The 11,567-nt window shown below is 37.9% G+C and overlaps 2 protein-coding genes across 4 annotated transcripts; both read right to left on the reverse strand.

Moving 5' to 3' along the window:
• Positions 1 to 64: 64 nt before the first annotated feature.
• Positions 65 to 6,711, reverse strand: LOC111441111 (putative E3 ubiquitin-protein ligase LIN-1). Of its 3 annotated transcripts, none has more exons than XM_023078039.1 (14): positions 5,573 to 6,711; positions 4,974 to 5,198; positions 3,666 to 4,843; positions 3,409 to 3,553; positions 2,979 to 3,236; positions 2,519 to 2,825; positions 2,274 to 2,398; positions 2,076 to 2,192; positions 1,411 to 1,542; positions 1,210 to 1,332; positions 1,008 to 1,118; positions 772 to 918; positions 437 to 682; positions 65 to 290 (listed from the first exon to the last, which is right to left on the reverse strand). In XM_023078039.1, exons 1-14 carry the CDS (start codon positions 6,374 to 6,376, stop codon positions 276 to 278), a joined length of 3,933 nt encoding a protein of 1,310 aa, XP_022933807.1. In that variant the 5' UTR covers positions 6,377 to 6,711; the 3' UTR covers positions 65 to 275. The 3 variants fall into 3 exon arrangements, with proteins under 3 accessions (XP_022933807.1, XP_022933805.1, XP_022933804.1); XM_023078037.1 differs by having other exon boundaries at positions 3,409 to 3,550; positions 3,666 to 4,882; positions 5,573 to 6,710; XM_023078036.1 differs by having other exon boundaries at positions 3,666 to 4,882; positions 5,573 to 6,710.
• A 1,752-nt stretch (positions 6,712 to 8,463) lies between these two features.
• Positions 8,464 to 11,567, reverse strand: LOC111441115 (transcription factor bHLH68). Its single transcript, XM_023078045.1, has 8 exons — positions 11,166 to 11,567; positions 10,687 to 11,071; positions 10,419 to 10,496; positions 10,069 to 10,134; positions 9,695 to 9,760; positions 9,485 to 9,547; positions 9,352 to 9,396; positions 8,464 to 8,964 (listed from the first exon to the last, which is right to left on the reverse strand). The coding sequence occupies exons 1-8, from the start codon at positions 11,408 to 11,410 to the stop codon at positions 8,830 to 8,832; spliced, it is 1,083 nt and encodes a 360-aa protein (XP_022933813.1). The 5' UTR covers positions 11,411 to 11,567; the 3' UTR covers positions 8,464 to 8,829.

Consider the following 11,567-nt stretch of genomic DNA (forward strand, 5'->3'; position numbering starts at 1 on the left):
TTATTCAATCATAATTTCTTTTATGAACCATTCATAAAATTTGTGAAAAACAGCTAGGATCCAATTGGATGAAATTGAGTTTTTCCCAACTTTTGATAGCATTGATTGTTTTGAGTAGCCATAGAGATCATGTAGTGCTCAATTTCTAGCAGATTTCTCACATCCCATAACCTCTACAAAATACCCAAGAGATTGTAACTTCTAATACAATATTGATACAAACATTAAAATTACACTTTCGTATCAACATCACGGTGCCATCCTTTCTTTCTCTGTCATAGTTCCCAAGCCTGGTAAAAGAACAGAAAAGAGCTGATTGTTAGCTAATATTGCAGAAGGAGAATGTCGTACTCTCAAACTTACTATGATAGTAAGATTGAGGTGTTTTAAGTTTCTGATAAAGCAAAAGTGATCTGAAATAGAAGAAACATTCTACCTGAATCCGACCATCGGATGTACCGATGACCAGAACATCCTCCCGTTCATTGAGACTCATGCAAACGACCTTGCAGTTTCTACCTATTTGAAGTGTGTCTATTTTGTTGTGCTTTTCCCTGCTCCAAATTTCAACCACTCCTCCTTTACCTCCCAAGTAAGTTAGATTTGAGCCTACGGCCATAGTTCTTACATCCATTGCCGTTGACAGTGATCCAATCACACCATAGTTCGACCTACACCGGATCTTTTTGGAACAAAGGAAACTCAATATTCTTACCACTATAAAACAGGATCGGATAAATAGTCGAAGTAATGTAAATGTTAACAGAGTACCTTCACAGCTGCTCCATCTAAAGCAGTACTGGCTGAAAATAATTGTTCGTCGTAAACTTGAAGTGCATGGATAGGATTGGCCTTTCCCAATAGTTTTCTAGAACCGCTGTGGATGTAACTTACGGTACCTGTAGCCAAATCAACCTCCTAATAGATCGTGTAAACAAAGTCGTCAAAACACCGAACCAAGGAACAAAAGACTTCATAGAAGCAATGGATTGAAGAAAGAATGGTACCTGGATGCTACTATCATGGCATCCACAGTATAGTTTTCCATGCATAAGATTCAAGCACTTGACATGTTTGCTCGAGTTAAGTAACTTCGATTCCCCGGCCCATGAATAAACCTTAAATATATTTCAATACGAGCCAGTGACGATCTTCTTCTGAATATAATGTATAAAATGGAATTCGATAATGAAGTATTTGATGAGATACCCTGATACCAACTCCATGGGGGATGAAGCAAGCAACAGATTTTGAAACGACTAAGTTGTGAATTTGTTCCTTCACATCGTGAGCTTGTATGCATTGGACTATATCACTACCTAGAGACCATACCTGCGCATGAAGAAAAGTGATCTTTAATCCAGAGTTCGATACAATATATGTGAGAGAAAATGATTAATGTTTAAGCACCTTTATGGTCTTGTCTAAGGAGCCACTGTATAATTTCTCTTCGGATTCTGCAACTGCTAGACTGGTGACTCCCTTAGAGTGCTCTTGAATTTCTTGTAGGAGATGAAGATTAGTGCCTCTAACAGACCAGACCTTTAAAGCCAAACAAACACACCATTGTCATAATGGAAAAGCACCAAAATATAAAGAAATTTTGTCCAAGAAACTCCTTCGAATGCTATAGTTATTACCACTTCAAACTCACAATTTTACATTATGGCACAGATTATCTAATTCTATTGTAGTAGTTAGTGACCAACGTTAATCAATGAAAAGATTCCAATATGAAAAAGCATCTTGATTCATGATCATGAACCAGCTAAAACCTCAGTTCTCACTAGTTCTCGAATTTATAGACGATCAAATCCAGGAGAAAATCAATGATGTTGACATAGAAAACCTTCTCTCTTCCAAGCTTCAATATATAAATCTTGGGCATTGGCAAAATTTCTGAAAGGTGCTTCCATTTTTATGAATATACAATACAAATGCAAGAAGGATAGCTACATACCAACGTAACAATATGTCAGATATATTATCGCAATAGTTTCTAAATGCGATCAACAGATCGATAAAGGATAAAACTTGAAACTACAACAGATGGTTGGTACGTGAGGTGAAGATACCTTCATTGTTCCATCTGAATGGCCAGAGATGATCCTGTCCTTGCAATGAGCAATTGATAGTACTTCTCCATTTCTACTGCAATCTACTTTAAACAATTCATGATGACTCCAGAGTTCCTATATTAGAAGAAGGATATGGAATCATTTCATGGTTCCACAGAAAGCGACAATAAGATATCAATAGGTGCACATACTTACAGTACTCGAGTCTTGTCCCTCACATAGGACTTTTAGCATATCAAAGGCCAATGGCGTTGATCTCCTAAATTCCTTGAGACCTCTCATAATATTTTTCATGTCGGAACTTAGGTACTGCAGTCCTTCTGGAATTCACATGGACAAGAAATTAATGTCGGTAAACATCTAAATAATGGATGGAAAGTACCATGAGGCTGCAGAAAGAATATGACATTCATGTTTTTGCTTTACAAATTGTTACCCACCGGGTTCATGTACGAAACTGTTTATTGCTAGCAAGGCAAGTGCTTTCCCTTCAATATCTGTCGTCATTGTGAAAATCGATAAGAAGTGATCGAGCAAGAAAATTCGAGCAGCTTCTAGAATCCCCGTGTCAGGAAGAGTTCCAAGCATATGACTCAGCCATGTTGCAGAGACAAAGCATGCTGAAAATAGCGCTGCACATTTGCTCTTTAAGCCTTTTGCCAATGGTTCAAGCAGCAACCCAAAGTCATGGTTTACAAGTACAAATGCCATTTTTCTTTCCCACTCATCAGTTGCCTTATCTTCTTCCTTTTATGCCAATTTTAAGTAAATGGATTTATTTTTTGAATAAAAGAATATGAACCACATAAAAGTTATGGGATCATAACTTGTATATAGGCCAACTACAGAGATCCAAGCATTGAACAAAATATAAATATCTAAAATTTCAAGAAAACTCACCCTTGTAAGTTCAACTTCTCCAAGAGCATCACTAATATTCTCACTTCCAATGGGTTTCCTGTGATTTTTAGTAAGGCCAGCACGTTCAAGAAGAAAATACCTAGCTAAGGGTTGTCCGGAGGTGTTAAACCTTCCTTGTAAAGACATTATCGTCTCAGCAGCAGAAATTTGAGCTGTTGGGAAGTCAGAATCTCTGAGGCATGAAATAAGGGCGTCCATCGCCTCTTCACGATAGATACTCATCTTTAGTGGTTCCACCTATAAACAAGTACCGAAACGTAGTAGCATGGGAACAACATAAAACTTCAGAAGTAAAAGAAATATGCTTTACCAGAAAATAAACTTGCCCATTAAACTAGAAGAAAAAATGTTAAAGACGGACTTGAAAGTTCTATCTGCCTAACTACAAAAGAAAATGTGATACCCATACCAAGATATCAAGTTGTAGCAAAAGACCAGCCACTACAGGGCATTGATCTCTGTGGGCAGTTTGTAAGTACGTCAAAAGGGAGTGCATAGTGCTACATTTGCTTCCATCCTTAATGTTTCGAAGAATTTTTTCGTTCGAAGTCCTCCTAAGAAACAGAAGGATAACTTCCATTATTGCAACTACATGTCTCAATCTATTGGACTTACCCTCGAGATATTGATGAAAAAGATGTGTTGACAATGACTAGGAGAACATACCTGTTTAACTTAACCAACTCAGAGAGAAACATAATGATCTCGAATTGTTCGTCGTTACTCACTTTCGTGAAACTTGACAAAATCAGAGCTAAGTCGGCTTTATCAGCTATAATATTTCTACACTTCCAATCCTCCTGAATGCATCTTAGCAAGATTCCAACTGCAGCAATCCGCACCTCCACCTGCTTGGCTTTCAAACTACCTAAAATACTTTCAATTGCATTTTCAGCAAGCACAGCAACAACAGTCGGAGATCCTTCTTTACTCCCCAAAATCTTTCTAAGCAAAAGCACTGCAGCAGATTTATGGCTCAAACGCATCTTATTCACATCTTCTTCTTTCTTTTTAACAACACTCAAAAGGGAACCGACTACATCCATTTCTTGTAGAGTTTGGCTGGAAAGTCCCAACTGATATATTAACAGAACAGCCTCGACAACACCTCTTTTGAAAAGAGTCACAATACAGTTCACATCTGACTCGACTCGAGTGAGCGTTTCAATCACAATATCACCCTTGAATCCCAGCTCTGATAGAAGAAAGATTGCCGCTCTCAAGACCTGAAGATCAACAGAATTGACAAGGATCTCAACAAGTCCATTGATTACAGAAGGCTTCAACAACATATGTTGAACATCCCCTTCCACATTTTCTTCCAACCAGAACCTCTCCACACAAAGCACGGCAGTTTCCGCCTCCTCCAAAACTTCAGAAGTACAGAGATTGGTAATTGCACGCCTCATCTCCATACTTCTGTCAATGGAGGCTTGGCTTATGAAACTAACAGGTGAGGTTAAAACAGCCACTGATTCAGCCTCATCAAGAGCTTTGTCCAATACAAAATTGGGATTCTCCTCTAGCCAGCTTGCAATAAGTCGTTTGAGGACATAATTGGTTTTGGGAAGTTGGGTATTTTGCAGCTTCTGTCCAGTGATTGGGCAGGTCAAGTTACCTCTATCAAGCCATTCTTGAATGGCACTGCGCTCATAAGTCTGACCCGTCTCTATAGTTACTGGGTCATAAAAGATGTTGCAAGTTATGGGACATACAAAGTCCTTAGGAGGTGTAATATGCTTTTCACCACTTTCCGGTGAGGCGCTGCGGGAATTTTCCATAGCATAATCCAACTCCAATGATTGGGTTATGGTCTGTTTTAGCTTCTGGTTCTTGGGTTTCGGCTGTCCAGAATCAAACAATGTCTTTTCGTGGTCATTTTCCTAAAAACAAACAAAAGGAAACGTATAATATCAAAAGGGGAACAATGGGTTGTGTTCTTTTTCTCCTTGTTAACACTGATTCTTATTTTACCTCGAATTCAGTCTCAGATCCCAACGAGAAAATTTCAGAAGAATCGTCTTGGTCTTGGGCAGTCGACTTGAAGATAGAAAAAGTTCTCGAGCTGCTGGATGATTCTTGCTCGGAAATGAGATTGAAAGGTCCGAATACTTGGGAACGAACACACGGCGGCGACGCTGACTTTGATTTATTGGTACAGTCAACTTGGAGCGTTTGTTCTTCTTCGATCCAAATTGGCTGCAGAATACGGAAGAGAAGGAAGTCATAATCAAATGTATAGATTGAAGTCGTCGACGAAATTTCTATGGGTCTTTCGGGAACCGTGGAAGTTCCTAAATTTGTGCAATTTCTTAAAGACCCATTATGATCAAAGCTTAATGCTGCGAGGGATTTGATTGTTAAAAAGAATTAGTAAATGGATTAATGGAAAAATTAGTTAAACACTTATAAGAAATAATAGAAACTCTATTCAGTTTTCAATATTATTAAGAAAACATTTGAATTCTTTAACTAATTTTGAAATTTTCAAAAATATTTATTTAGTTTTTAAGCATTGTCTTATTAGATTAATTAAACCAAAAATTAATGATGGGAACAGTGGTAGATATTACATTATACCGTCCATTGGGTAAACAGAGCTGCTCTGTTCTGAGTTTCTGTTCTGCAATCTGTTCCATTTCATTCCACTTCTCATTCTTATCCAATAATTTAACCATTGGAATTGCGATCGATCCACCATTGTCTTTTCTTTCTAAAACCCTTTTGAAATGTTTAGCAAAAACTCTGCAATTTTTGTCCAAAACCCGCTCGTAATTGCTTTCCAGTTCCTTCAGCTTCAAAGTCTGATCAATGCTCAACTTCGACAACGATTTCGTGCAATGAAAAACCTCCGACTCATCGCCGATTGAATGTTCGGTAGTATTGTTGATTAAATTCGAGGGGAAGAACGTCAGGATTTCGGATCTCTGTTCGTGGAACCAGTGAATAATTGGAAGAAAATGGCGGAGAAAGAGCTCCTCGAAGAGAATCGGAGCGATTTCGGAGCGAGCCAACGAAGGGTCCGAGAGGAATAAATGGAGGAGGTTAAGAGCGGAGTTGAGATTTTGGTGATTGAGGCCGTAAATTAGGGATAATAGAAAAGAAGAACAGGCGTTTTCAGGAAGGGAGAGGAGTAACTCTTCCGCGCAACGGAGAGAAGAGGATTTGATCGAAGAGTTATCGGTGAAGATGGCATTTTCGAGAGCTTCGGCTGCAAGCTCTAGGGGTTTTAGGGCAATCTCGTCTGAGAGTGAGACTATGCCGTACACGACGGAGAGAAGGCGCTTTCGGAGTTCGGATTGGGCAAGTATTTCAGAGATGAAGGCGGATATGTGGTGGAGAATACTCGACGCGGTGATGGTACCGGTGGCCACCATTGCACCGGTAACGATGGTGGTCGAATTGGTGGAAGAAAATAAAATATGGCCCAAAGTGTGGCGGACGCAGGATGATGATTCTGATTGCCGGCAGGAATTTTGGTGAATATAATAAAGCGCAAGTACAGTGCCGCCGCGGCCGGCTTGACTGAGTATTTCATTGCATTGCAGAACTGATCAAACAATCAAGTCTAATGCAGACAAAGCAGAAGCTTCCATATAAAAGGTAAGCCCAAGCTTCTCTGTTCTTGATATAGCTCACTTGTTGGGCTATAAATTCATGAGATTTTTGTTAGTTTTCGTGTTAACTATGCCAGATTTATGCACATGAATGGTTATTATACTGAATGAAATGGGGAGAAATTGAAAGCTTGAAACTTTACCAAGAATTGAGTCATTACGGATTTCATTACCTTTTCTCTTAAATCAAAAGATCATAAAACAGTAACCATGACTTCTAGAAAAATCAAAGACCACTGGAGAAGATCCTGCAGAAGAATTGCGTTTGAATCTTCTTTTGGATTACACCCATTATCACAAGTTTTAGATAGTTCATGGGAAAAAATTGAGTTATTTGGATTCAAGAGGATTCACCAGGCGAATTCCTAGTTTTTAGATACGAGATATTCATCCTGTCATAATTACACTTTTTTTGGCAACGAACTTTTATGATTGTGCTGCACTCACTCGCAACATTAAGTGAGTCAGGCTAATTTGGGTTTGTGTTGCCTACAATTGGGCAACGTATACTCAAGTCTCTGGCTCCGTTTCGATTCGAGGAGAACGTTTGAAGGCATTGATTTTTTAAAGCAAGAGTGAAAACAGCTTATGACTACAAGCAAAATGAAACACAACTGCTTAACAACACCTAGGCCTCAATATTAGCGTGGAGGCGCTGCAGCATCCATAGCACCTGCAGAACCAACGCAAAGCCAGTCCCTAAGAGGGCAGTGTCATGGTGGTGTGAGCATTGAGCGTTCACTAAGAATTGAGACAACGCCATGGCGCTTCAAATACATATAAACAAGAAGTTGATTCAATGTGTTGGCAAGGAAAAAAACAAGACGTTGAATATTCACAACAATGCAGTGACAATAAGCATTAGTTTGTTGTAAAAACTGCTAGTATCTGCTTTAAAATACAAAATCGTTATCAAAGAGAATCGAATAATCGAATAAGTCAAACCGAGTTGCTAAAGGACAATTGGTTTTGTGTTCGGTTAAGTATCAAAGCTGCTAACAAGGAGCCAAAGGCAGAGTGGTGGTTTGTGTTTGTGTTTGTGTTTGTGTAGTGAGAAGAAATTATCAATTATTTTACCAAATTTGTGTCTTTTCCAAATGGGATTTTCCAGTCGCTGAGGTTATTTCAAATTCATCAATTTTGGAGCCATCTCTCTGTCTCCATGCAAATGAAAATGAGAGGGAAACCCAAAAACAAAAGAAAGAAAAACAACAACAACAACAAGAAAGAAAAAAAAAAGATCTCTACTCCCTCTTTTGATTTTTATCAACTTTGAGGTCCCAATTCTTCAGAGTTCTTGGCTTGTCAATTCCAAAGGGTTAAAACTGGGCCACACTCAAACAGATCATAAAGGAACTCATACCAATAGCCCATGTCAACCTAAACTGGCATCTAAGCTTAGTTTAGATCATCTTCTAAACTACTTTTCAATTTCTCAAAACCAACCTAAAAGATTATAGGATCGAATTTTCAACTCAAGATTCACAATCGTTGCACTCTATTATAAAAGCGGGATAGCCACTTGTATTCATACGTCACAATCGATGGGCACACTAGTGATGGTTGATGTGAGATTCCACGTCGATTGGAGAGAGAAACGAGTGTCAACAAGGACATTGGGCCCCGAAGGGAGATGGATTGTGAAATCCCACATCAGTTTGAGAGAGGAACGAAACATACTTTATAAGGGTGTAAAAACCTTTCCATAACTTTTAAAAAACTTTGAGGGAAAGCCCAAAAAAATAATATCTACTAGCGGTGGGCTTGAGCCATTACATTAGAGAGGAACTAAAGAGGAAGGAAGGAAGTTATAAAGCAAAACCCAAATTTCAATACTAGAATATATATTTGTTAAGCAGCTGGGCATTTAGGAAAAGGATAAAATCTCATCACATTCCCTAATAACTACATTAAAACATCAATAATAGTAATAATAATGATGATTTTCAACTATAAAACTAAGATTAAAAGCCACAATTACTAAGAAAAGATTAGATTTTGAAAGCATCTGCTACAGCACACTTCTTGTATAATATTTTTGTGGTTGGAGTATGTTTGCATAGCATCATGAGCAATCAGCCTTCGGTTTTCTTTAGCAGATTGACTGCTCATGATGTTATATCAGTTTCATAATGTGGCTCTCTCCATTCTCTTCTTTTTTCACTCTTGCTGCTTGCTGTAACTGCCCTATCAAATCCCCTCCACCGCAACGTCTACCGGAAACCGCCACCACCGCCGAACGCCGGAGCCCAATAATCTGCTCCATTGTCACTCCCAACTTGCAGGGTGCAGGAGACTGGAACCAGACACAGTCCTCTACTCCTCAGATCCTTCTTTCCCTCTTCATCCTAAAACAAGTTTCAAAATATATGATAAATAATTTTTTCAAGGCTCTTAAATTCTCATTCAAGAGCTTGTGAAAACGAAAACCCATGAGCCAAAAAGTTGAAATTGAAAGAAAAATGTAATCTTTTTCTTTTGTTGGGTGAAATTAATTTATAGGATTGATGTTTTTGAAGTCAATAAAGCTGAAAACATTGTTGTTTTTAAGAAACTTTATTCAGCAACACATAGCTTTCTCAGAATCTATAGATTATATATGAAAACCTCTTACATTGAGTTTCAAAAAACAAACATAAAATTTTCGTAACAATCTTTTTTAAAATTTTATTCCAACTTTAAGTCAACAAAGTCAGTAGAAAAACATAAAAACAAATTACATTAAGAAAACTCACCTGGTCAGTGTGTTCAGGAAAAACACTATTTATTTCCCCCTGAACCTAAAAAAAAAGTGAAATTTTTGTGGATAAATTTGAAATGGGTGAGAAGGGAATTTTATAAATTTTAGGGTCAATTCAGGATGCTTACAGAATGTTGTTGGAGCTGCCTCGTACTTGCCGAAGTATTGCCCAAGTAGGGTAAGCTGAGGGCCTGAATCCAATGCAGAAATAATGTTTTTGAATAAATGTTAAAATTAGTTTGGTGTGTACATATATATTTTTGTTTGGAGTAATTTAAAAGTGAAAAGAGGAATCTGGGAATGCATGGTTGTTTGAGGAAAAGAAGAAGAAACATCACCTCAATTTGACTGTGGAGGAATCTGATGTATCCAATAGCTTCTAACAAAACTGAAGCTGTGTCAGTCTGTACCAATTAAAACACAACCTCAGCTCCACGCCACAACCATCCAAATTCATATTTCCATGTGCCCTTTTTTTTTCATTGTTTTATTTTTATGCCCTAACCTGAATATTCGCCTAATCTTGGATCACAAATAATCAAACAAAACTATATATTATGCTTCTTTTTCATACTTTTCTGGGTTCATATCTTCAACAAACACCACCTCATTTTGTACACAAAAGTTAAGTGAACCAAAAAGTTGCTTTTTTTAGAACAATGATATAGTAAATTAAGAGGGTTAATCAGGGAAATTACTGTGGGGATTTTACCTTCCCAAATGGGGAAACTAGCTGGTGGAGAGCGGTAATTCTGTCACCTAATTTTTCCTTCCTCACCTGGGTTTTTTTTTTTTTTTTTTTTTTTTTTTAAATTATTATTCAGCAAAAAGACAGCAAAAGGAAGAATCAGTCATGTATACAACACGTAATAAAATTGTAATATTTAGGGTTATTTTTGGATGAAAAAAAGGCCACAAACAGAATTAAGAATCAGAGGAGAGGAGAAATGGACAAGCAAGAACGACAATTATAGGATGAGAAGAAGAGATGTTTTTGTGTTGTTTGGTTTTTATTTCCATGTGGGTTGCTTCTCAATCTTTTGTTTTTGTTTTTATTTTTACCTTGAAAGTGGTTTGGTTTGAAGAGGATTGAACTCTGGCCTTCTTCACTGCCCCACCACCTGCTGCATTGCTGTTACACTTGACAAACACAAACACAACACACAAACAAATATTCAATTAACATTCTTGATTTTTTTCAAATCATTTCAACAAAAAGCAAAACAAGATTCAAAATCCCGCTAATTTAGGGAATTAATTAAAAACAATAATTACTATAGGGTTTGATCCACAAATAATCAGATCAAAAGAAGAAGTTTTTTGTAGTAACCTCGGAGGAGCGATCAGGAGGGGGATGTCGAGGGCGAGAATCCGGAGGAGAGTTGGTATTATTGTTTGAAAAATCCAACATGTTACTACTGAAACTTGTGACACATGACTGAGGAGACGAGACCGGTATGATAGACGACCAGTTTTGTTTCGGAGGCAACGAAGGATAATTATCGCCATCCACACCGCCACGGCTACCACCATGTCCATAAACATAGGCGCAGGAGGTTGCATGAGCTGAGTTCTCCTTCTTGACATCAACATGTTGTTGATGGTGAGTAGTAGTGTTAGTATTCAAAATCTCCTCTTCCCAATCCTCCAATTTCTTGCCTTGAAACATTCCCCCCATACAACCCTTTTGATCATCTTCACCCACTAAACCACCCCTATAACGAACACAAATCAAATCATTAAAACAATACATAAATTAAACAAAAAAAAAAAAAAAAAACAAGAAGAAGATAAAAGAGAGAGATTTACAATAGAAGGTGGCTCCAAGATTCTGGAAGCTGATCCTTGTCTTGAGCAAAATCATAGAGGAAATTAGAAGGAAAGGGAAGGGAAGAGTGAGGGAAAAGGAAATTAGGAGAATTATTATTGGGAGAAGATTGCTGTGTGGATGATGTTCTAATGCTGCCACTGTTCACCATATTCCACCAGCTAGGGTTTTCTGAGCCCATCATTTGTTGCTGCATAACTGAGCTCTGCAACGCCCCTCTATTCATGTCTTCCTCACCTTGATCTTCTTTTCTTCTTCAAAATGGAGGGGGAGCCAACCACGGCCTTACCGAACAAAACTCTCAATTTTCCTCCTACCCAACTATAAGTAGGCTAAAAAAAAACTCCCATTTTTTTTTTTTTTTTTTTAGAGAATTTGAATTA

The sequence above is a fragment of the Cucurbita moschata genome, unplaced genomic scaffold (genome assembly GCF_002738365.1).
Source record: "Cucurbita moschata cultivar Rifu unplaced genomic scaffold, Cmos_1.0 Cmo_Scf00003, whole genome shotgun sequence".
In the NCBI taxonomy this organism is placed as follows: domain Eukaryota; kingdom Viridiplantae; phylum Streptophyta; class Magnoliopsida; order Cucurbitales; family Cucurbitaceae; genus Cucurbita; species Cucurbita moschata.

Excerpts from the sequence above, each read along its gene's own strand:
- LOC111441115 (XM_023078045.1), bottom strand. The coding sequence starts at position 11,410 with ATGAATAGAGGGGCGTTGCAGAGCTCAGTTATGCAGCAACAAATGATG. Across the intron at positions 9,761-10,068 it reads TAGTTTCCCCATTTGGGAAG|ACTGACACAGCTTCAGTTTT; the intron begins GTAAAATCCCCA and ends TAATTGGTACAG. Across the intron at positions 9,397-9,484 it reads GGCAGCTCCAACAACATTCT|GTTCAGGGGGAAATAAATAG; the intron begins GTAAGCATCCTG and ends CTTTTTTTTTAG.
- LOC111441111 (XM_023078036.1), bottom strand. The coding sequence starts at position 6,376 with ATGGTGGCCACCGGTACCATCACCGCGTCGAGTATTCTCCACCACATA. Across the intron at positions 4,883-4,973 it reads GATCTGAGACTGAATTCGAG|GAAAATGACCACGAAAAGAC; the intron begins GTAAAATAAGAA and ends GTTTGTTTTTAG. Across the intron at positions 1,333-1,410 it reads CCTTAGACAAGACCATAAAG|GTATGGTCTCTAGGTAGTGA; the intron begins GTGCTTAAACAT and ends CTTCATGCGCAG.